This window comes from Malaya genurostris, chromosome 3, assembly GCF_030247185.1.
Source record: "Malaya genurostris strain Urasoe2022 chromosome 3, Malgen_1.1, whole genome shotgun sequence".
Lineage (NCBI taxonomy): Eukaryota > Metazoa > Arthropoda > Insecta > Diptera > Culicidae > Malaya > Malaya genurostris.
This window is the reverse complement of record NC_080572.1, coordinates 147,635,140-147,661,585: the sequence shown is the minus strand read 5'-3', so window position 1 is coordinate 147,661,585 and position 26,446 is coordinate 147,635,140. Positions and strand designations below refer to the sequence as shown.

At 37.0% G+C, this 26,446-nt stretch overlaps 1 protein-coding gene across 1 annotated transcript in view; it reads right to left on the bottom strand.

Moving 5' to 3' along the window:
• Positions 1-26,446, bottom strand: part of LOC131438546 (solute carrier family 22 member 21) — a 640,450-nt gene that overhangs the window by 376,183 nt on the left and 237,821 nt on the right. Inside the window, exon 4 of the mRNA XM_058608646.1 lies at positions 179-291. Within this exon, the coding sequence (XP_058464629.1) occupies positions 179-291 (113 nt within the window). The remainder of the gene's footprint in view (positions 1-178; positions 292-26,446) is intronic.

Here is a 26,446-nt window from a genome sequence, read left to right as displayed (position 1 = left end):
CATACATTGTTTACAAGGATGATGTTCGTTATTTAAAGTTATCGCATACGGCTAAAAATGTTATCATAAGCCGATGGCATCTCGAGATGTTTGCTATGAAATACTTATCGATATCCCATCACATTTAAACATTTGAATCCTTCCTGTAGCATGGAATTTCATATGTTACAATACTTACCCAGCAACATGATGTTTCGAGGACTCATAGTTTTAAGTATTTTTGTAGTAATAATACCTCCAAGAAGCACCCCAAACAGGTGGAAAAACTGCGTTACAGCAACTAATATGTCCCTGTAAAGAAAAACTTGTGTAATGATGTATGACCAAACAACCATTCATTTTCATCTAAAGAACCGTCAGATACTGCATTCGGATCTAATTTAAAAATCTTTGAAAAAAAACCTGTTTTAATCCACCTAGTGATGTAATAATGCCTATCTCATATAACTCTAAACATCATAAATATTACTGAGGAATTCGCAAAAACAACTGCTCATTTAAGGCCATCGTCCAAGTACCATGCGCGCGGGTGGTTTTAGGAAAATTTCGATGGAAATTTCGAAAAATTTGACAAAACCAAAAACATACAGACCTTTGAAATATTTTTATCTATCTACAGGGTGAAAATGACTGGAAAATTCGGAGGATTTTACGAGTCTTATCAAAAATAGCGCTGAAAAAATGAGCTTTTTTTGTAATTTTTCACAATTATTTGAAAAAATATTTCGATGGAATGAAATTTTTTTTTCAAAAAAAACCTCATGCTGGCAACAAGGATCACATTCAAAAACATTTTTGGAAAACCTTTTCACGCTTTTCATGGAAAATCAACGAATTTCATATAACCGATTTCGTGGAAATTTTTGAAATTCGTGGATTTTCTATGAAAAGCGTGAAAAGGTTTTCCAAAAATGTGTCCGAATGTAATCTGTGTATCCATAATAAAGTTTATTTGAAAAAGAAGTTTATGTCATCGCTTTATTTTTCCAGATAATTGTGAAAGATCACAAAAACACTCATTTTTCAGAGCTATTTTTGATAAGACTCGGAAAATCCTCCGAATTTTCCAGCCATTTTCACCCTGTAGATAGATAAACGTATTTCAAAGGTCTGTATGTTTTTGGTTTTGGCAAATTTTTCGAAATTTCCATCGAAAATTTCCTAAATCCACCCGCGCGCATGGTACTTGGACGATGGCCTTAATAGAGATAGGAAAGTTTGTTTGGATTTGATCTAATCAACAAGTCGACCAACGATCATCATGGCCGCATCGGAATGTTGAGAAGAAGTTATCAACGAATAAACTTGCGCAAGTAGTAGAAAGTATATTCTATTGTGATATGTTTAGTCATTCAGGGGTTAGCCAAATTTTGTGCTAGGGCACATAACATGATATGTTGATATTCTTTTGTGTTTTTGCCTTTCTCATATAGAAAGGCTATGCAATCACTGTGAAAATCGACTTTTTAACCGAGGCCCGGAGGGCCGTGTGTCATATACCATTCGACTCAGTTCGACGAACTGAGCAAATGTCTGTGTGTGTCCGTCCGTGTGTGTGTGTATGTGTGTGTGTATGTAACAAAAATATGCACTCACTTTTCTCAGAGATGGCCAAACCGATTTTCACAAACAAAGAGTCAAATGAAAGGTCTCATAGTACCATAGCCTGCTATTGAATTTCATTCCGATCCGACTTCCGGTTCCGGAGAATTCAATGTGACTTCCGCTTCCAGAGTTATATGGTAATATGTGAAAATTTGAGAAAAAGTTTACACTCAATTATCTCTAGAACAACTCAACCGATTTTAGCAAACTAAGATTCAAATGAAAGGTCTTATAATATCCTACAAATTTGTGGAACATTTTATCTAGATCCAACTTCCGGTTCCGGAACTAAAGTGCCATAAGTGGAAAATTACCAATTTTATTAGTATTTTTCCACGAACGATGATTAAAAACAGGTACAAATCCCATAAAACTGTCTGATAAATGCTTCTAGTTTGCAGAGCTTGTTAGTTTGTGGGCATAAAAACTTAATTCGGCGCTACTGGTCCCCTCTTTTCCTGTTCCGAGAGCACCGAAAGTGGAAAAACTCCTAAAACTAAATTCACTTCGATTTCTCTGCGATGCTTGAACCGATTTTCACAAATCTTGATTTGAATTGAAGTTCATACTGTCTTTAAACCTACTGTGAAATTTCATACGGATCCGACTTCCGGTTCCGCAGTTACAGGGCGATGAGTGTCAAAGTTTTTAAATCGCCATACCGATTTTCGCAAACTTAGATTCAAATGAAAGGTCTTATAATATCCTACAAATTTGTGGAACATTTTATCTAGATCCAACTTCCGGTTCCGGAACTAAAGCGCCATAAGTGGAAAATTACCAATTTTGTTAGTATTTTTCCACGAACGATGGTTAAAAACAGGTACAAATCCCATAAAACTGTCTGATAAATGCTTCTAGTTTGCAGAGCTTGTTAGTTTGTGGGCATAAAAACTTAATTCGGCACTACTGGTCCCCTCTTTTCCTGTTCCGAGAGCACCGAAAGTGGAAAAACTCCTAAAACTAAATTCACTTCGATTTCTCTGCGATGCTTGAACCGATTTTAACAAATCTTGATTTGAATTGAAGTTCATACTGTCTTTAAACCTACTGTGAAATTTCATACGGATCCGACTTCCGGTTCCGCAGTTACAGGGCGATGAGTGTCAAAGTTATCAAATCGCCATATAGAGTGACAATATGTACAACACCGAAAGAAGAAGAAAACACAAAACGAACAAGGCGTGTGTAGGGATGTCAATAATCCTACTACATGTTTCATGCTGCTGATTCATGCTGTTTAGCACGCAGTAGTAACAGAAACGCAGGTTCGTTTCGTTAGATTTAGTTTAATTGGTTAAAACGAAATAGAGCATGAGATAGTAAGTATAAGTTTAACTACGTTCAAAACTGTTCCAATTTGTATGTCATATTTGTTGGTAGCAAACGAACCAACCTCGGCTTTTCCGTTCATCTGAATCCGGTTTCGGGAGAATTGGAAATTGTGATTAGAAACTGCAAAAAGGATCTCACTCACTTTTCTTGAATAGGTTTTCACAAATTTATAGGTTCAAAAGAAAAGTCTTACAGTTTCATACGGAATTCCTTAATTTGTTGTGGATACTACTTTCGGTTCCGGAACTACAGGTTAAACAGGATTTATAGAGTTTGTGAGATTAGATCCGAACAAATTATACTATTCCTATTCAATAAACAGTTGTTTTTGCGAATTTCACGGTTATATTCATGATGTAATGAGTAATATGAGAAAGGCATCATTACACCACTAGGTGGATTAAAATAGGTTTTATATAAAATATAGTGTTTAAAGTTAAAAATTGTAAACAGGTAAACGAACCTGAACTGGTGGTTCGCGGTAAAAAGTTGCCACCAGAAGTGTATATACGAATCAAATGGTAACAATGTGTATAGACACAGGATTTACGTGAGTAATAAAATAATGGTGACATAAAGTGTTTGCACAGTTGCAATTTTCCTATGATTTGGTTTTTCTGGTTTACAAAAACTCAATACAAAACGTGTCCTGGGAAGAGAAAACTTTCATTTTTAATTCCTTGTCTCCGAGGGGCTCAACATAGTGAAACGATTGTGTTCCAGAAATTATTTTACTTTTTCGAAACGATTTTAAAGAAAATTTCTCAGCTTTTACATAGTCTACCGAACATTTGTATATGACTGAAATATTGGGTAGAGAAGATGCTTTCCTAGTCCACTCGTACAATTCATTCGCTGTCGAAATTTGACAATCCACAATCATTTGTAAACTTGCGCGACGTGCAATTCTTTTGGTAGTTCCTCCAGCACCGTCGCATGGCCCTTTTCCAAGAGCTGTCGCGTGAAAATTACACTGTGCAAAATAATGAAAATCATGCTCGTGATGAAAAAGATTCGCAGTGTTTTACATTTTTGAGGAGCGCAGTCAGAAAAATGGATGCACTTGCGTATATGTGGATAGTATTGTGAAAAATATTGATTAAGAGCTTCGAGAAAAACATACACAGCTATTGCATCAATTTTTCAAATTTTGAAAATATGAAGCATGTTTTCGAGCAATGAAAGAATGCATGTGCAGCTCAGCCATAGCCGAAGCAGAAAAAAGTCAACGCTGGAGAGCTCGGATCGGTCGGATCGGCATAATGCGGATAGCCTTCTAAATCCGTATCCGAGGGAATTGCGCTGCGGTACGCTCCGCTCGTGCGGGTCGTGATTGAAAAATTCACAGCTCGGAAAGTATTGATTTTTCCACTCTGAAACTTTGCCAAGATTGAGTTAAACACCTAACACTTCTTTTTTCAACGAAAAAAAAAAAAGGAAAATAATAGGCCCAAGTTGGAAATTTTTTTTTGTTTATTAATTTTCAACCTTTACTCTTATATTAACTCTAAATGTTGTTTAAAGAAATCGCTTATTTGAAAGTTAAGGAAAAGACGCAAATTTCATGTCTTGGACGAATTGTTTCATCATTATTAGATTTTACAGTAATGGCTGTTGAAAATAGGCTCTTTTTCGAAAACGCGAAATTTAAAAAAATCAAAAAATCTCGAAAATTTCACGTGCCACATTGAAATAAAACGTCGAATATTTTCTTTACCGAAAAAAATAGTTAAATGAAAAAAAAATTTGGGTGGCTGATTTTGCATGGAATGTCCCTTTCTAAATAGTTTATATATATATATATATATATATATATATATATATATATATATATATATATATATATATATATATATATATATATATATAAAATATATATATGTATATATATATATATATATATATATATATATATATATATATATATATATATATATATATATATATATATATATATATATATATATATATATATATATATATATATATATATATATGGTTTGACTACAATGGGATTACCATATATAAGCATAAGGAATGCTTCTAACTTCATGGAAGACACAAAAAATATTTATTATATCTTTTGATACGTTACAATTGAAATCAGTTTTGAGACTAAAAGATTATTTAGTTTTAAATCCTATATGTTAACTAATCTAATTATTCATCATTTTCGATCCTCGTTGCGATCACCTGCTTGTTTACCAGGCGCTAGCGATAGGTTCCGCGAAATAGTCATGCTACTGTTTCTCACGGTTTCCTTTTTCGCCTTGTGGATTTGGGTCGATTCGTGTATTGACATGTTTCGATGTTACACTGGAAGCTAAACTGATGTGTCAGCGTCTTGTCGATGCAGGCTGAGTTGTAACGTGTCCCGTCCTCGGTTGGCTTTTTGTGAGAGCAAATCTTAGTAATTGTTAAGTATTTTTCTTCTTAGTGGGCATTATTTCTGTGTTTATCCAGTATGTGTGGTTCTCCTCATCGTGTGCTAGGTTAATTTCTATGTGACCGATACGATCTTCATGGTTCTCGTGGGCTGAGAGAGTTTTTCCAGAAGAACTTTTCATGTTTATACAACATCTAAAAGACACATAGAGGAATAGTAATATTGACTGTGCTAGTGTTCTGTAACTAATAGTACAGTATGCAGCGGCAAATAAATAGTTGCTATTCTATTCTTTTTTGTCTTTCTCATATAGAAAGGTTATACAATCACTTGAAAAACCGAATAGTGAAAATAGTGTCATATACCATTAGATTCAGTTAAACGAGCTGAGCAATGTCTGTGTGTGTATGTATCAAATAATCTCACTAGGTTTGCTCGGAGATGGCTAAACCGATTTTGACAAACTTAGATTCAAATGAAAGGTCGTGGTCTCATACAGGAATTCCTGAATTTTATCCGGATCCGACTTCCGGTTCTGGAGTTAAAGGGTAAAGTGTGTTCAATATTGTACACCGTCACTTAAACCGGCGAAACAAAATACGTAAAAACGGTAACAAAACTACACAAATCGATAGTCATTATCAGTAGGTAACTAAACAAAACGCATTCCGGCTATCCTGGTTCCCGGTATCCGGTTCCGGAAGTACCGGAAATAGTGGTCGTATATACCTAAATGGATCTCACTAAGTTTTCTCAGTAATGGTATGACTGATTTCCACAAACTAAGATTCAAATGAAAGGTCTTCCGGTCCCATATGGTACACCATCACTTAAACCGGCGAAACAAAAAACGTAAAAATATTTCTAAACTGGTCTCAAAACTACACAAATCGATAGTCATTATCAGTAGGCAACTAAACAAACCAATTCCGGCTATCCTGGTTCCCGGTATCTGGTTCTGGAAGTACCGGAAATAGTGGTCATATATACCAAAATGGATCTCACTCACTTTTCTCAGCGATGGTTTGACCGATTGCCACAAACTAAGATTCAAATGAAAGGTCTTCCGGTCCCATATGGTACACCATCACTTAAACCGGCGAAACAAAAAACGTAAAAATATTTCTAAACTGGTCTCAAAACTACACAAATCGATAGTCATTATCAGTAGGCAACTAAACAAACCAATTCCGGCTATCCTGGTTCCCGGTATCTGGTTCTGGAAGTACCGGAAATAGTGGTCATATATACCAAAATCACATAAACCGGCGGAACAAAAACGTAGAAAATATTATAAACTGGACTCTAAACCGTTATTCCCAATCTTAGGGTCAATTGCAAAGTCTTATGGTCCTATAAAAAGTTACTGCATATTTTCGGATGCGACAAATATTTAAATCGTAATTAAGAGTGCGTACTAGTAGAGTTCGTACGTCATGTTAGTTGGTGGCCGTACGAACCGACTTTGATTATACCGGTTCTCGGGTTCCGGTGCCGGAAGTGTTATAATAGTGAACCCACTTCATTTTCTTAAGGATGACCTACGCAATCAAAGCACTGTTTTGATCTGTATGTTATACACAAACAATCTCTTGGTTTCTTTCGAAAATCGAAGAGAAAAAATTTGAATAGAATACCACAATATTATATGTACATGAGAAAGGCATCATTACACCACTAGGTGGATTAAAACAGGTTTTGTCGTGAATACGACTTACTTTACTATGGGGTGCCTTTTCAAAATTTACACTCTGAGAGAGTGATAAGTTTTTGATCGTGAATATCTCTTGTTGTATCTAACGAATCAACATAATTTTTGCTACATGCCATCGGAAATATGATCACAATTTTATGATAAATTTTTCAGTTTTGTGGCATAATCTCAAATAGTTCAAAATTCAACTTTTCTGAAAGGTTTGGTATAAACGAGTATCAAAGAGGATAATTCATAAGGCGCGTTTGCCTTTCTCGTATTTTGAAAGCTCATAGCTCAGTGATCTGTGGAAGGATTTATATAATCTAACTACCAATAGAATCGAAATTTTTCAACTTAAACGTGTATAGCAACAGCATTGAAGTATTTCAGTAGTACACTATTGAAAAACCTATCTCATTTGATTCATGTCAACACCAGCCAATCAGAACGCATTCTGAGGAAGGGAACAAAATATCTGCTGCTGTACAACAAATCGTTCAAGAAAAATGTTCCGAAAAGTGGTGAATATCGTAGTGAGTTCCTCAATTTGGTCTTTCTGAATGCTAGAAACGAATCCCTACAGCATATTGATAGTTTTTATTCAATAAATTATGCAAATCCGAAATGAAATAATCGACATTAAAATTCTGTATGCGGTTATTTTTATAGTCGTTAGGACCGCCCATTAGTGAAAAAGCTACAAACGAAATCACATAAAAGGAAATCTCTTAACAAAAATTGAATCAGTTTGGATTCTATCGCCAATGCGAGCAGATGCTTTCAAGTTTCGCTTCCGACAAGAGCGAATACGTCACAGCTGCCAGTCATTTGCATGGATGAAAAAGCAACGGTGGAGAGCATTACACGAAATCAGCCGTTCTAATGGCTCTAAAAGTTTTCTAAAGAACTATTAGGATTTGTTTTTCTCAAATCGAAGGTAATTATCCACAGTTTAGTGCAAATCAAGAACAATTTGGTTAAATTTGTGCACTTTTCGCTGTGTGAAATTCACAGTAATCGAAATCAAGTGAGGCCTTTTTTGCGAAGAATGTTCCAGAGTTTAATGTCGTAGAGAATTACGCAATTCGACCCTTCTGAATGCTGGAAATGAATCCCTACAGCATATTGATAGTTTTTATTCAATAAATTATGCAAATCCGAAATGAAATAATCGATATTAAATTTCTGTATGCGGCTATTTTTATAGCCGTTAGGACCGCCCATTAGTGAAAAAGCTACAAACGAGATCACATAAAAGGAAATCTCTTAACAAAAATTCAATCAGTCTGGATTTTATCGCCACTGCGAGCAGATGTGTTTTGTGTCGTATGCACAGCTAGTTTCGCTTTCGACAAGAGCGATTACGTCACAGCTGCCAGTCATTAGCATTGGAAAAAAACAACGATGGAGATCATTACACCAAATCAGCCGTTCTAATGGCTCTAAAAGTTTTCTAAATAACTATTAGGATTTGTTTTTCGCAAATCGAAGGTAATTATCCTCAGTTTAGTGCAAATCAAGAACAATTTGGTTTGATTTTAGCACTTTTCGCTGTGTGAAATTCACAGTAATCGAAATCAATTGAGCCTTCTTTGTTTTTGCGAAAACTGTGAAAAAGGGGAATGCTTGCATAATTCATACAATTGATATTCGGAAGTGTTAAGGAACATGTCAGTTGTTTTCGTATTCACGACATCCAGTTATGTCGCTGACATTACCCACCCGCCTTTTTATATATGTAATTGTTGTAAGTCGGCTGATTTTTTTGTGGGTTTGATTATTTGTAGAGATTTTCCGTAGATCGGAACAAGATATTCATTTTTGGTCCTAGTCGCTATCACTGGAAGCTAAACTAATGTGTCAGCGTCTCGTCGATACAGGTTGTGTTGTAACGTGCCCCGTCCTCGGGTGACTTTTTGCGAGAATCCATCTTAGTGATTGTAAAGTATTTTTCTTCTTAGTGGGCATTGTTTCTGTGTTTATCCAGGATGTGTGGTTCTCCTCGTCATGTGCTAGGTTAATTTCTATGTGACCGATATGATCTTCATGGTTCTCGTTGGTTGAGGGAGTTTTTCCAGTACTTTTCTTGTTTATAAAACTTCTAAAAGACACATAGAGGCATAGTGATATTGACAGTGCTAGTGTTCCATAACTAATTGTTCGTTGGGTTTTCTGCAGCGATAAATGAATCGTTGCTATTCTATTCGTTTTTGCCTTTCTCATATAGAAAGGCAATGCAATCGCTATGAAAACCGAGGCCCGGAGGGTCGAGTGTCATTCGACTCAGTTCGTCGAGATCACAAAATGTCTGTCTGTGTGTGTATGTATGGATGTATGTGTGTATGTTATTTGTTACTCTTGCGCGCGGCGGAAAGTCAACACGATCAGCGGGCAAGTTAGAATATTTATTTTCGTTTCCTTACTTCGCTATGCACTGTAAGCAGTTTAAGTATTTCAAGTGTTTGAAATGCGGTTGACCGTTTTCCGCACCGAGCATGAAATTTAAAGATATGATTCTTAGAGTGCTGATGCACCAAATCATAAGATCGCATGTGCTACAATGTATGGCTGGTTTCGTACAGAGTAACTTCTAGAAAAGCTTACAATGTATAGATGTTATGTTGCAATGGCATCTGATTTTTGAAAATAAGAATGTAGAAAGTTTGGTGCCTCTTACAATTCCGCCATATCTTCCCCGTAAAAAAGGTTGCACGAACGAACTTCTTTTAAAATGAAAATATTCTGTTTTTGAAAAACGACGACGCAAGAGATAACGTGTTTACTTGCGTTCATTACTTCAGTTTAAACAATTGAACGCATGAAAAAGCACAAGTGAATCTAACCTCTTAAAAAGAAACTCTATGTCGAATTCTTGCAAAAAAAATCGTCCTATTCATAATATTTAGGTGCATCAATACAGCTTGTGTTGTTATATTTATGAAGCAAATTAATCAAAGTGGTTGAACAAAATATTTTTCTGATTTTCGTTAGATGGTGTTTTAAATTCAAAATCGAATTAAACGCTAGCAACAACGATCACATCAAATAATTAAGAATACATTGGAACAAAATGTAGCATTAATGTTTGACAAATGAAAAGCGTAGCCGTGCTTAGTCTCTTATGATGTCAATGTTGAGTTCATTATCTTTATTTTTATGTTATGTTTAATACTCTATCAGATGGTGGGTAAAACAACACGATTATTAAATAACATGCTTCAGGATCAAGTAAAGCTTGCTTCAAATAGAATTGGAACAAAGACAATTGCCTGTATTTCAGTTATTTATTATTGTATTCAAGATCTTTTGTCGTGAATACGACTTTCTTTACTATGGGGTGCCTTTTCAAAATTTACCCTCTGAGAGAGTGATAAGTTTTTGATCGTGAATATCTCTTGTTGTATCTAACGAATCAACATAATTTTTGCTACATGCCATCCGAAATATGATCACAATTTTATGATAAAATTTTCAGTTGTGTGACATAATCTCAAATAGTTCAAAATTAAACTTTTCTTAAATGTTTGATATAAACGAGTATCAAAGAGGATAATTCATAAGGCGCGTTTGCCTTTCTCGTATTTTGAAAGCTCATAGCTCAGTGACCTGTGGAAGGATTTATATAATCTAACTACCAGTAGAATCGAAATTTTAAAACTTAAACGTGTATAGCAAAAGCATTGAAGTATTTCAATAGTACACTATTGAAAAACCTATCTCATTTGACCCATGTCAACACCAGCCAATCAGAACGCGTTCTGAGGAAGAGAAGAAAATAGCTGCTGCTGTACAACAAATCGTTCAAGAAAAATGTTCCGAAAAGTGGTGAATATCGTAGTGAGTTCCTCAATTTGGTCCTTCTGAATGCTAGAAACGAATCCCTACAGCATATTGATAGTTTCTTTCAATAAATTATGCAAAACCGAAATGAAATAATCGACATTAAAATTCTATATGCGGCTATTTTTATAGCCGTTAGGACCGCCCATTAGTGAAAAAGCTACAAACGAAATCACATAAAAGGAAATCTCTTAACAAAAATTGAATCAGTTTGGATTCTATCGCCACTGCGAGCAGATGTGTTTTGTGTCGTTTGCAAAGCTAGTTTCGCTTTCGGCAAGAGCGATTACGTCACAGCTGCCAGTCATTAGCATTGGGGAAAAAACGGTGGAGAGCATTACACAATATCAGCCGTTCTAATGGCTCTAAAATTTTTTTAAAGAACTATTAGGATTTGTTTTTCACAAATCTCAGGTAATTATCCTCAGTTTAGTGCAAATAAAGAACAATTTGGTTAGATTTGTGCACTGTTCGCTGTGTGAAATTCACAGTAATCGAGATCAAGTAAAGCCTTTTTTTGCGAAAAATGTTCCGAGATGAATATCGTAGAGAATTACGCAATTTGACCCTTCTGAATGCTGGAAATGAATCCCTACAGCATATTGATAGTTTTTTTCAATAAATTATGCAAAACCGAAATGAAATAATCGACATAAAAATTCTGTATGCGGCTATTTTTATAGCCGTTAGGACCGCCCATTAGTGAAAAAGCTACAAACGAAATCACATAAAAGGAAATCTCTTAACAAAAATTGAATCAGTTTGGATTCTATCGCCACTGCGAGCAGATGTGTTTTGTGTCGCCTGCACAGCTAGTTTCGCTTCCGAAAAGAGCGATTACGTCACAGCTGCCAGTCATTTCGATGGATGAAAAAGCAACGTTGGAGAGCATTATAAAAAATCAGCCGTTCTAATGGCTCTAAAAGTTTTCTGAAGAACTATAAGGATGTGTTGTTCGCAAATCGAAAGAAAATATCCTCAGTTTAGTGCAAATGTAGAACAGTTTGGTTAGATTTTTGCACTTTTCGCTGTGTGAAATTCACAGTAATCGAGATCAAGAGAAGCCTTCTTTGTTTTTGCGAAAAATGTGGAAAAGGGGAATGCTTGCATAATTCATACAATTGATCAACTAATTGATATTCGGAAGTGTTAAGGAACATGTCATTTGTTTTCGTATTCACGACATCCAGTTATGTCTCTGACATTACCCACCCGCCTTTTTTTATACAAATGTAGCGTTTTCTTCATACTTTTGAGAAAAAAATACGGATAAAATTATTCGTCACGGTTTTGAAGGAATTCTCGAATTTTTCCTGTAACACGGCTCAGTAGGCGGCGCACACCTTCTTCGTCCATCGTTTTAGCTATCTTATTCCACCAGGTCGTCATCTGATTGATGTCTTTGACAACGTTTCCCTTTGCCTTGAGTCTCCTCTTCATGATTGCCCAGTATTTCTCAATAGGGCGGAACTGGGGGCAGTTGAGTGGGTTAAGGTTTTTCGGAACAAACTGGACCACTTTCTCTGCATACCATTTTTAAACGGCTTTGCTGTAATGACAGCTTGCCAAATCTGGCCAAAACATTACAGGATGGTCGTGGGATCGAATGAACAGCAAAATTCGTTTTTGGAGACACTCTTTTTGGTATAGTTCCGATGTCATTGTCTTATTTGTAACGAAAACTTTCGTTTTTTTTGCCGCAGCTGCAAATGCCCGGCCAAATCATAAATTTTCTTGCAAATTTGTCGGCAAAAACAAATTTAAATTTGGCTGGAACATCCCCAAATGGAACATTTTGACCTGGCATTTGACCGAAGTCAGCCTTGACACAGGTTTCATCGTCCATCAAAAGACACCCGTTGAACTTGGTCAGCACCTGGTCATATAGTTTCCGAGCACGAATTTTGACCACACTATTCTGTTTCATGGTCCTATTCGGCTGTTTGCTAGCTCGATACGACTTGATTCCTTCCCGGAGTCGAGTTCTCCTCACGGTACTATGGACAGTACCGAATTTTCTGGCCAAATCACGGTCCGACAGATTAGAATTCCACTTAATTGTCTTCAAAATCTTACCACGCAATTTCCGGTCGTCAGTTCGACTCCGACGATCGGCTTGAGGCTTCCGAATCGTCGTCAATGTTTTCTTATACCGTTTGATAACGCGCCATACGGTATTTCTGGGCAATTTCAGCTGTTTAGCTAGCCTAGATGCAGACCACAATGGATTTTCCAAATAACTGTGCACAATTTTTTTTCCTTCTTTCGGCTTCCATGTTGATTGTTTACAAAGTACAGTCGATTTTCGGAATGTCACAAATCATACGTGAAGCTGACAAAATTCCCGACACGTGGGCACCAAGAGCCTCCAAATCCGTCCACCAGGAGCGCCACAATATGAGCAAAAGTTTGTTCGAATTCTAAATGAAGCAAGCTTTAATCATTTTCAGTAGGTCTTGCTTTTCAATGCCTGCTTTTTGCTTTATCGTTAATCTATTAATCTATCACATCACTTGAGTCAGAGGGTTCAAAGTGATATCCGGGTAGAAAATTAGAGCTATGTGCTTTGAAAAATGGCATTCTTCAAGTAACGCATTTTCGAACAATGATTAATTGCCATGGGAGAAGAGTTATTGCTCATGATTTCATGATAAGTTAAAATTATTGGTTCATGATTTTCTAATCATAACAGCAGTAACGGATTTCTTTCCGTGTATATATCGGTTCTATGAATTCTGGATTTTTCAATTCGTTTGATACTGATGCTGTTTTACCAAAAATTATTTCATAAGGTGTGTATGGGAAGTCGGTGTGAGGAGTTGTATTGTATCAAAACGCGTAATAAGCCAGCCAGTCATTGTGCCCATAGCTATTGAAGTAAATGATTTTTGGGGTGTCGATGTTTGAATAAAATTTTCTGTTGTTCTAAAGGTATGTTTATTTGCTTTGCAATTTATACAACTATGGATATAATTCGCCATGGATTTTTTCATGTTTGGCCTTATATAATGACAACTAAGTTTTTGGGAAAGTCTCCAAATTCCGATGTGTCTGCAATTGGCGGTTGTCAAGGTTTTCTTGGATAATTCAGTTAATTAAGTTTATAACATCTATCTCGCGTTGCGGTTGATAGAGTTTGATTTGAAGTGATTTCAAATATTTATATAATATAATCCTGGAGAGCGCGTCCGTTCCTATATTTAATTTACCTTGTACGTATTCTACTTCGAAGTCGAACTCTTCGAGGTCTAAACGTGTTCTTGTTAATTTTGAAGAATAATTTTTCATCGATAACAGATAGACCAATGGTCTGTGATCTGTTTTGACAAGAAAGTTTCTTCCATATAGATAAGGTCTAAAGTGTGCGATCAGCTCCTGTTCAATTCGACTTATTTGATTCGCCTTTGGTGAACGATCTACTTGCGTACGCTATCGGCAAATCAATGTGATCGTGCTTTTGGGTTAGAACTGTACCGTAGACTATTTCGGAAGCATCTGTGATTACGATAAATTGCTTGTTTAAGTCGCGGAATTGTAAAATTGTTGCCGTTAAAAGTCTATTTTTAGGTGTTTGGAAGGATTGTACGCATTCGGGAGATTAATCAAATTTTGCATTTTTTCTAATTAGTTTGTTTAATGGGTGCGTTATTTTCTCAAAATTTTCTATGAAGCGACGATAATAGCTACAAAATGCTACGAATCGTCTGACTTCATCTGCATTAGTAGGGGTAGGATATATTTTTATTGCTGAGAATTTCGATGTATCTGGAAAAAACCTTTTTCTGGAATGTGATGACCCAAATATGTGACGTCACTTCCGAAAAAATAACATTTTGCTGGATTTAGTTTAAAATTATATATACTGAGTTGTTGGAAAACCATTTGTATATTTTTCAAATGGTGATTGATTGAACAGCCAACCACGATAATGTCATCAATGTACGAGGTCTGTTAAAAAAGTTCCCGGAATTTTTTAATTGCGCCCGTCTGGAGAGTCCGGCGGTCAAATTTTTTTTTTTATTGTGTTGGTACAAATGTCCCTAATGTATGGTGAAATTTTCAGCTGTATTCATTGTTTACATTCTGACTTGTAGCGGCTGGTGTAGACGTGTTTTTTTGAGCTCGGCGATTTTTGTTAGTTTAAACAATGGAAGAATTGTAGAGTCAAAGAATTTGTATTAAATTTTGCGTGAAAAATAAAATAAATGGTAACCAAGTGTGCGAAATGTTACAGAGAGCCTACGGTGAGTCTGCTTGGAAAAAACAAGTGTTTACGAGTGGTATAAGCGTTTCCAAGATGGCCGCGAAGACGTTGAAGACGACGAACGCTCCGGTCGACCCAGCACGTCAATAATCGATGAAAATGTGGGAAAAGTGGAAAAAATGATTATGGATGATCGCCAAATCACTATTAGAGAAGTTGCTGATGTTATTGGCATATCAGTTGGCTCATGCCATCATATTTTTTCAAATGTTTTGGGCATGAAACGAGTGGCAGTAAAATTCGTTCCAAAACTGTTGAATTCATCGTTGCTTATTCGTGATTTTTTGGCTAAAAACAAGACTTTAATTATGCCCCAATCTCCTTATTCACCTGTTCCCAAAGTTGAAGAGACCCTTGAAAGGCCAGCGTTTTTCATCGATTGAAGAGATAAAGGCAGAATCGCTGAGAGTGCTACAGAGCATTACAAAAAGTGACTATCAGTGGTGTTTCGAAGACTGGAAAAAACACTGGCATAAGTGTATTATATCTAGGGGGGATTACTTTGAAGGGGACCATATAGATGTAGACGAATAAATAAATATTTTTTTAGAAAAATGAGAATTCCGGGTACTTTTTGAACAGACCTCGTACAAGAACGCACACTCTGGTGGTAAACCACTCAGAGCGATTGTCATCATTCGTTGGAAGCTATTGGGTGAACTGTTTAGTCCGAAAGGCAATCTATTAAATTCATAGTGGCCTGTTAAACTAAAGAATACTGTGTATTTTTTGAGTTTTCTTGTAATTCAATCTGATAAAAACCTGACATCAGGTCGAGTGTCGTGAAATACTGTGCACGACCTAAGTAGTAGTTGATTCTTTCGGTACTAGTTAAAGAGGTGAGTTGTACGGGGAAATGGAAGGTTGGATAATACCTTCATAAAGCATTTTATCAATTTGGTTATTTATATCTTTTTTGTGAACTTCAGGTGTTCGAAAAGTTTGAATGCATGATTTATTTTCTAAATTAATTTCCTGTTTGTAGAAATTATTTGCACTTAACAGATCGTCCTTCAGTGCGAAAATGTCGTTATATCTATTTTATTATCAATATCAATTTTTCTTAAGCATTAATTGGTATATTTTTAATACTATAATGATTTTGCCAATTTAGTATTCGTTGCTTAATTTTTTGTTTAGAAATTTTAGTTTCGTTTCCGTCTGCATCATAGTTGCTAGCTGTGATTACTTCGATTTTTTTAAGTAAATCATTTAAAGAAATCTGATCAAAACTATCACTAGTATTCATAAAATTTACATATTGGGCATCAGGACTGATAAAAGTATTTGAGTAATTCACTCCTGGCTTCATTTCACTGGATAGGATAACGCTATCCTCAGTGATGTTTCTTAATTTAATTTCCTTAATTATTTGGCATCTAGGTGGTATAATGAATTTTTCATTGAATTTATCTCTAATGGGTGTTTAGAAAATTTCATTATTATTTTTTTCCATAAATGCGTTTATTTCATAGGCAATATACATAAGTTTTTCATCGCCGTGGCATCCACAATACATAGTACTTTAAATCGAATACATTTTGAATATCATATTAGTATGTTTGTATTCATTAGTTAATCTAAACACTGTTCTTATCAAGCGATTTGCTTAGATTTTTTTTATTCGATATTACAATATATTTTTAGGCACACTGCTTAAGCTCTAAGATGCCAAGGTTATTTTCTAATCTTAATTAACGACTAACTTAAAACTAGAATAGTATCATTAAAATATATGATCTTAGCTTCTCGAAAATCCAGCGTTCAGCTGGCGATCGGCAGTGATCGATGAACTCAATATTGCACGAGTCTTCCAGATGGCGTTGGTAAATATTAAGCGCTGGCCGCATCCTTCGGTCCGTGTGGGTCCGCGGGAAATACCCCCAGGCTACGAAAGCCCGGCGGGTGGCCCGCATGCTGGGTTTTCGACTGGAGCGGTCTTCCGTGGGCGGTGATGGTGATGTTACGGAAGAGAATGAAAAAGAAAGTAAATATTGTGGAAACGGGGTAAAAAGGGGATGTGGGAACAAAATGTCTGAAAACGACAGAAATCTAATTAGTTGCCGTCGAGATGGTGAAGAGACAGGAAAGGGAGAACGAAAAAGTTAATGTCAAAATAAGATCTTGTTAGTTCCAATGAAGATGGTGGATAGAGACGGGGATCGAGAGAATCGAGCGGATGTTATTGTCGAACCTGAAGGTGGACATTATACTTTCTGAGCGAGGAATAACACATTACACTTGTATATCAATATGTTTGAGGTACTGGTATATGAGAAGCATATATGAACTATCCCGACTCGCCAACACATCCCGAACCGGAACCTCAGGCGGTCTACCTCGGGCCCTAAGGGATTCCAGTAGCTTCGACCTGGCGTCGCGATACTCTACGCACGACCACACGACATGCTCGATGTCCTGATAACCGTCACCACAGATGCAGAGACCGCTCTACGCAAGCCCAACACGCCGAAGATACAACCAGCTCAGTTTTCTCCGTAGAGAACTCGATACCCATTTGAAGAGCCCATGTTGACAAGTTGTCGAGGGTATCTTGCAATGGTCCTTGAAGATCGGCAGCTTTGGGTCCTATAATAGACACAACGCTGTCGTCGGCAAGTTGTCTTAGCGTGCAAGATGTGTTGATACATTCATCAATGTTGTTCACGTAAAAGTTTTATAAAAGGAGGCTTAAGCAAGAACCCTGAGGAAGACCCATGTAACATGTATTGTCGACAAATCACCATGCGCGAAATACATGTATTTCTCGGACAACAGATTATACAAAAAGTTATTCAAAATTGGCGAAAGACCATGCTGATGCAACTTCTCAGATAGGATGTTTATGGAAACTGAATTAAAAGCCTTGATGCCTAGGAAAACTGACGCCATTTGTTCTTTACGAGCAAATGCCATTTTAACTGCGGAAGCCGAATTGTGTATCTGAAAGTAAGCCATTAGTCTCGACCCAATTGTCTAGACGAAACAGATTCATTTTTTCGAACAATTTCCGGATACAGAAAAGCATAGCAATCGGCCGATACGAATTGAGATCGGAGGCTGGTTTTTGAATGGCGATAACTCTAACTTAACTCCAGTCATGTGGGACAATATAATCCTCAAGAAGAATATTGAATAGATTCAATAAGCGCCTTTTGGCAGAGTCAGGCAAATTTTTCAACAAATTGAATTTGATTTTGTCTAACCCGGAGCTTCCCAAGTAGCAAATGTAACTTATTGAAATTTCAAGAGATTCTACAATTGTCTTAGAATTGTTTCATATGTTAGATAAGTTCAAAAAGATTTTTAAATATATTAAAACCGGTTGTGCAACTTATACCTGTTAAGTTTTACGGTAACACCGAAAAAATCACTATAGAACAATTTTAAGTATATCTAAAACAATTGTGCAGCAAATCATCAACTTGCCCACGTTGCACTAGTAGTTATAGAAGCTCTGCCAAAATTTTCACATCGTCAAATAAAAACGAAGTAACTAAACCAATTCTTCAACTTATCAAAAGTTTTCCAAATGGCTGTCATAATTGTATCGGACTCAATATATGCCGAAATGGTTGTATAGCTCTTGTAAAGAAAGTGAAATTATGCTCTCCACAAGGCAAAAACTGATAAGCCGAATTGAAAACCTCGCAGTAAAAACTATTTTGCTGCCGAGTCCGCATTGTCTTGACTGCCTCATGAAATATTAGGCCAGTGTGTGCAGTTTTCTTCATTTTTAGAAAAACAATTCGAAACTTGCAAATAAGTTGTATCTGCTTGAAATGAATGTAAAACTTGCCGATATGACAATATTATCATAAAAGTTTCAGATATACAGCATTACATACGCAATGAAAACAAAAATCGATCAATTAATTTGTATTCGGTTTTCATCTCGCGAAAAAAATGAACAGACCTGACATCACTTTTCAAAGATATTGAACGAACAGTTATGTTCTTCATAGTTACTCTCATAGTTATATATTGCCGCTTGTTCTTGCAACTAAAGCACATAGGCTCACCAAAATAATACCTACAGTGCGTATCACAAATGTCGGATTCACTAAGATGAATAACTAAACTGTATTGTTGTTTAAGTCAACTAGTTTGATAAAAACGAAAATTTCTCTTTTCAATTTTTACATGTTTATATTTCCTTTTATTTAGGTAAAATAAATCATTACGTTGGGTGAACCATTTTCTTTTCAGCACACTGTTACCCTCGAAGCCATCTTGGAAAATATTGAAGAAAAATTCATTTCAAGATTTTTCAGATTAGTTGATACATCAATATGATTAAAATCGTCTGAAAAGGTGTATGAATGTTTGATAACTTTCTTATACATATTTAAAACACTCTCCCGATCATGTTCATTGAAAAGAATAGATTGTTATTTTCATAGAAATTGATGTGCAATCATCAAAACACGTACATTCAAAGGCGCTTGAAAAATTAAGCCGTACGAAGACATGTTTCGCCATAAAAATGCAGTTCGTTGTCGATTTTCTATTTTCTAAAACATAAAAGATATCATCAAGCTCAGTAAGTAAGGGGGCATGCAGCGCCCTTAGCGAATTTGCTGTATTGCTAGTTTGCATTGGCGCAGCAGTTTTTGTTTACGCGCTCTTGGAATGTGCTCGGGGTTGCTGAGATGTTTTTGTTTACGCGACACTGAGGTGCCCTGCGTAAACAAAGAAATTTCACGGACAACCGCGGTAACGTTCACGATGGTCTCTTTCTGAGCGAGGAATAACACATTACACTTGTATATCAATATGTTTGAGGTACTGGTATATGAGAAGCATATATGAACTATCCCGACTCGCCAACACATCCCGAACCGGAACATCAGGCGGTCTACCTCGGGCCCTAAGGGATTCCAGTAGCTTCGACCTGGCGTCGCGATACTCTACGCACGACCACACGACATGCTCGATGTCCTGATAACCGTCACCACAGATGCAGAGACCGCTCTACGCAAGCCCAACACGCCGAAGATACAACCAGCTCAGTTTTCTCCGTAGAGAACTCGATACCCATTTGAAGAGCCCATGTTGACAAGTTGTCGAGGGTATCTTGCAATGGTCCTTGAAGATCGGCAGCTTTGGGTCCTATAATAGACACAACGCTGTCGTCGGCAAGTTGTCTTAGCGTGCAAGATGTGTTGATACATTCATCAATGTTGTTCACGTAAAAGTTTTATAAAAGGAGGCTTAAGCAAGAACCCTGAGGAAGACCCATGTAACATGTATTGTCGACAAATCACCATGCGCGAAATACATGTATTTCTCGGACAACAGATTATACAAAAAGTTATTCAAAATTGGCGAAAGACCATGCTGATGCAACTTCTCAGATAGGATGTTTATGGAAACTGAATTAAAAGCCTTGATGCCTAGGAAAACTGACGCCATTTGTTCTTTACGAGCAAATGCCATTTTAACTGCGGAAGCCGAATTGTGTATCTGAAAGTAAGCCATTAGTCTCGACCCAATTGTCTAGACGAAACAGATTCATTTTTTCGAACAATTTCCGGATACAGAAAAGCATAGCAATCGGCCGATACGAATTGAGATCGGAGGCTGGTTTTTGAATGGCGATAACTCTAACTTAACTCCAGTCATGTGGGACAATATAATCCTCAAGAAGAATATTGAATAGATTCAATAAGCGCCTTTTGGCAGAGTCAGGCAAATTTTTCAACAAGTTGAATTTGATTTTGTCTAACCCGGAGCTTCCCAAGTAGCAAATGTAACTTATTGAAATTTCAAGAGATTCTACAATTGTCTTAGAATTGTTTCATATGTTAGATAAGTTCAAAAAGATTTTTAAATATATTAAAACCGGTTGTGCAACTTATACCTGTTAAGTTTTACGGTAACACCGAAAAAATCACTATAGAACAATTTTAAGTATATCTAAAACAATTGTGCAGCAAATCATCAACTTGCCCACGTTGCACTAGTAGTTATAGAAGCTCTGCCAAAATTTTCACATCGTCAAATAAAAACGAAGTAACTAAACCAATTCTTCAACTTATCAAAAGTTTTCCAAATGGCTGTCATAATTGTATCGGACTCAATATATGCCGAAATGGTTGTATAGCTCTTGTAAAGAAAGTGAAATTATGCTCTCCACAAGGCAAAAACTGATAAGCCGAATTGAAAACCTCGCAGTAAAAACTATTTTGCTGCCGAGTCCGCATTGTCTTGACTGCCTCATGAAATATTAGGCCAGTGTGTGCAGTTTTCTTCATTTTTAGAAAAACAATTCGAAACTTGCAAATAAGTTGTATCTGCTTGAAATGAATGTAAAACTTGCCGATATGACAATATTATCATAAAAGTTTCAGATATACAGCATTACATACGCAATGAAAACAAAAATCGATCAATTAATTTGTATTCGGTTTTCATCTCGCGAAAAAAATGAACAGACCTGACATCACTTTTCAAAGATATTGAACGAACAGTTATGTTCTTCATAGTTACTCTCATAGTTATATATTGCCGCTTGTTCTTGCAACTAAAGCACATAGGCTCACCAAAATAATACCTACAGTGCGTATCACAAATGTCGGATTCACTAAGATGAATAACTAAACTGTATTGTTGTTTAAGTCAACTAGTTTGATAAAAACGAAAATTTCTCTTTTCAATTTTTACATGTTTATATTTCCTTTTATTTAGGTAAAATAAATCATTACGTTGGGTGAACCATTTTCTTTTCAGCACACTGTTACCCTCGAAGCCATCTTGGAAAATATTGAAGAAAAATTCATTTCAAGATTTTTCAGATTAGTTGATACATCAATATGATTAAAATCGTCTGAAAAGGTGTATGAATGTTTGATAACTTTCTTATACATATTTAAAACACTCTCCCGATCATGTTCATTGAAAAGAATAGATTGTTATTTTCATAGAAATTGATGTGCAATCATCAAAACACGTACATTCAAAGGCGCTTGAAAAATTAAGCCGTACGAAGACATGTTTCACCATAAAAATGCAGTTCGTTGTCGATTTTCTATTTTCTAAAACATAAAAGATATCATCAAGCTCAGTAAGTAAGGGGGCATGCAGCGCCCTTAGCGAATTTGCTGTATTGCTAGTTTGCATTGGCGCAGCAGTTTTTGTTTACGCGCTCTTGGAATGTGCTCGGGGTTGCTGAGATGTTTTTGTTTACGCGACACTGAGGTGCCCTGCGTAAACAAAGAAATTTCACGGACAACCGCGGTAACGTTCACGATGGTCTCGGGTTTAGGCCGAACAGTTAGTGAAATGTTAGGAGCATAAATACCCCTAGTCGGGAAAAGTTAGGGCCCAGTTCAGATTCAATTTCTGAAGGCATCTAAAGAATTGAGTGAAAGATTGCTCTAATGAGTGAAGATTTAACAGTTTCATGTGCAGTGTTTGATACTCATATGCAAGAAGAACAAAATAGTTAGACACAACCATTGCTCGTGTCAGGGTAGTGTTGATTATATACGACAACAAAAGTATGTGTTGAAGAATAACTTCTTTTATGTAAGCAAGTAAATGTTGAGACATATATTCGACGAGATCACCATGAAGTGTTGTGAGTAGATTTACAAACTCGTGGAGTATGCAATAGACTGTACTGTAGTAGGACATACGTTCATATGTGCATAAACCTAATGATATGCCGAGCTTAGTGAGACTGCGTGAAGTGTTAGCCTTATTAACAATCGTTAGTGACCTTTTGTTAGATTGTGGGAAAGAACTCCTAAACCAGCCTAATCCTGTACTATTGAGAATAAGTAGCTGTTAAGTGAAAAGTACAGAAAAAAAAATTGAAACTCAGAAGAGGTGAATTTCGTGATATTAAACTCAAGCACATGGATGAATCAATACAATGACATAAAAGAGAAACCGAATTGGAGAGTGTTACTTTGTATAGAACTGAAAGAAACGTCATCTTCGTTATTCTTCTCCCGCCACCGCTCGGCCGGGAGCCTACACTGGTCAGGTTTATGGGATTTCCATTAAACTCCGGTATTAAAGCTGCCACAGTTTTTACGGTATTTTCTAGATTAGTCATTTTGGTTTCACGGTTTAGTTTGGTTAATTTCATTTGGTGCTTCACGGTTTAGTTTGGTTAATTTCTTTGTTGCCTGTTTAAATTTAAGTAGAAGCGATGGTTTGGTATACAATAATTTGGTATCTATAAAAGCGAAAATTTTTCCGGAATCAATTTTGCTTCTGGGTTGATTGAATTGAAATAGTCTGAGTCTAGATTGTTTTCTAGCTCAGCAAGTTTTTCGTTGATACGGTTTTGCGCGAATTGTGCTTCGCTTCATTTTATTTGTAGAGTTTGGCTCGAATAGGTTCTATTCGGAGCTTTTCTAAAGGTACTTTCAATTGCCTTTAATGTATTCAGGCTTTCTTCAATTTTGTCCATTCAAATTTATTAGTTAGTTTATATTAGGTAGCAATACCGTGGAATTTACATAATTGTGTGTATATAATATACGTATACTATCTACGTGCAAAATATGCCCTATTTTCCCTTGTTAGCTCTTTTTTTCGGTTTTTCTGGCTAATCGGGAAAGATTTTTATTTCTAGAATTAAAGTATGGTTTTCTTCCTCGGAAAAGGCTTGTTTACTTTCTTTAGTTTTGAACTTTTTTGCCGTTTGTCAGTCGATTTTGTTGAAATATTCAGCAGCTGTCTCAATTTCTTTAAAAATATCTTCTCTAGTTTCCTTTTTTAGCATGTATAGTTTCAGAATATATAATAATCGAATATTATTTTGAAAGTGTTACGATATTTGTTTACAATACTGTTTATTAGAACGAATTAAAAGCTTATGTGCTAATTATACATTATAAAATATAGAGCACTGGAGGTGCACGAGTATGTACATCATCTCTCTGACTATCAAGAAGAACTGAACTAGTCTGATCTCATGTCCGGTCACCAATACTAAAGCCTGCATCTGTCATACTGACGCCTGTCAGTTGACGAGCGAAGATGGTGAAGTCGATAATGTGGAGTCCTGCCAACACCTCCCTCTTTAATAAAGATGATAGGGTTCATACCTCACGGGTGGTCTTCGTAGCCTAGAAGACTGGCGTAAGTGAACCGATTCCCGGTGCTGATTGTTTTGTGGTGTACGTGTACGTCGATGTTGTCTCTGACGCTGCAGGTTCTCATTTAGTTCGGCTGGTAAGACGAAGGATGTTTCGGCTTCCGGTTCCGATGTGCTTGTATTCAGACCACAACTGTCCAACAGAATTGCAAGTGGTACAGGCGAATCTTCCACTGATTCCGTTTCTGTTCTCTGCTGCTCCGTTTCGTATCGGCTTCGCAATTGGTTGCAATGGGATCGAATAAGGGCTCGTTTCGAAGGAAGCCACACGTTGTACATAACTTTTCCTATACGCTCAATTACGGTTCCTTCTTGCCAACTCCATTTGTTGTTTCGGTACACTTTAGTCCACACGAAGTCTTTGGGATTGTAGTTCCGGTCCTTCGTTCCATGCTTTCGGTTGAACTGCCTATCTTGCTTAGAATTATGAAACTTGTGCGCAGGAGTAGGTGGACGTAGTAATTCAAGCGATGTTCGTATTGGCCTGCCAAAAATGTGTTCAGCAGGAGACTTCCCATCTGGTGCATTGCGACACGGTGTTGAACGATAGCAGAGAAGAAAGGTATCGATTGCTTCATCGAGGGTTTCTCCCCCTGAAGTGATTTTTTTGAGTGATCTTTTGAACGTATCAACAAACCTTTCTGCTAATCCGTTTGATTGCGGATGAAACGGTGCAGTTTTCAGATGCATGATACCGTTAGTATCACAAAAAGCTTCAAACTGCTCGCTAGTTAGTTGAGACCCGTTATCTGTAACTAACGTTTCAGGTTGTCCATATCTGGCGAAGATTCCACGAAGTATGTGCAAGGTTGTTTTTGTCGTGATGTCCTTAGTTCGCACAACTTCTGGCCATTTTGAGTAGGAATCGACTAGAATGAGGTAGTATTGTCCATCCATTGGACCTGCGAAATCTAGATGCAACCTTTGCCACGGCTTTTCAGGAACCGGCCAAGACTCAAGGTTTGTCTTCCTGTCGGTTTTAGCGACACTTGCGCATTCCCCGCAGGATCGAACGAGCTTCGAAACATCTTCGTCGATGTTTGGCCAATACACATACTGTCGGGCTATTGATCGCATGCGTTCAACTCCCGGATGCCCAGTATGTAACTGCTGTAGCACTCGTTTTCTCGAACAGGATGGCACCACCAATCTCTCACCATAAAGAAGACATCCATTTACGACGGACAGTCCATCACGCCGTAAGTAAAACTGTTGAACTTGTGCATCGGTTATACTCGCTTTCTTTGAGGGCCACCCATCGTTGACGAACCGCATGACTTGTTGCAGATCATGATCGGATGTGGTTCTATCTCTGACTTGCTTGAACGAAAGTGGTAAAGCTTGTATTGACTGGTAGACGATGCTACGAATACTATGTTCTAATTCGAGATGAGCGATTACGAATTCTTCATCGGGTCGAACGTGACGATTCATTAGCCGCGAGAGAACGTCAGCATGGCCAAAATTGTCTGTGGATACATAACAGATATTAAAATCGTAGAGGAGTAGCGTTAGTGCCCATCGCTGTAACCGGTTAGCTGTGTAGACGGGAATGCCTTTCTTTGATCCAAATATTGCTAACAGCGGTTTATGATCGGTTTCGAGAGTAAACCGACGACCAAAAATCATTCGATGGAATCGTGTCACAGCGAATATCAATGCCAGTCCTTCTTTTTCGACCTGACTATAGTTACTTTCAGCTGCGGTTAAGCTGCGAGACACGTGGCAAATAGCTTTTACTGATCCGTCAGGGAACTTATGAGCGATTCGAGCACCCAGTCCGACGTTTGATGCATCTGCAGATACTATAATTTCCAACCTTGGATTGTAGTGCGTCAACAGTAACGGTGATTGTAAGAGATTCCGAAATTTGTTGAACGATTCTTGGCACTCTGGTGACCACACAAATTTTGTGCCTTCCTTAAGAAGCTGATCCATAGGCTGTCGAAGAGTACGCATATCTTTCACGTATTTCCCATAATAATTTAACGCGCCGAGATATGATCGTAAAGTTGAAATGTCATGTGGAGGCGGCATGTTTACGATTGGAGCTATTTTGTCTGGATCCGGTCGTATTCCATCAGCATCAAGAATTTGGCCCAGGTACTTCACCTGATGCATGTAGAAATTGCATTTGTTTATGCGTACGGTAAAACCGTAATCACGTAAACGATGAAGAACCATCTGCAGGTTGTGTTGATGTTC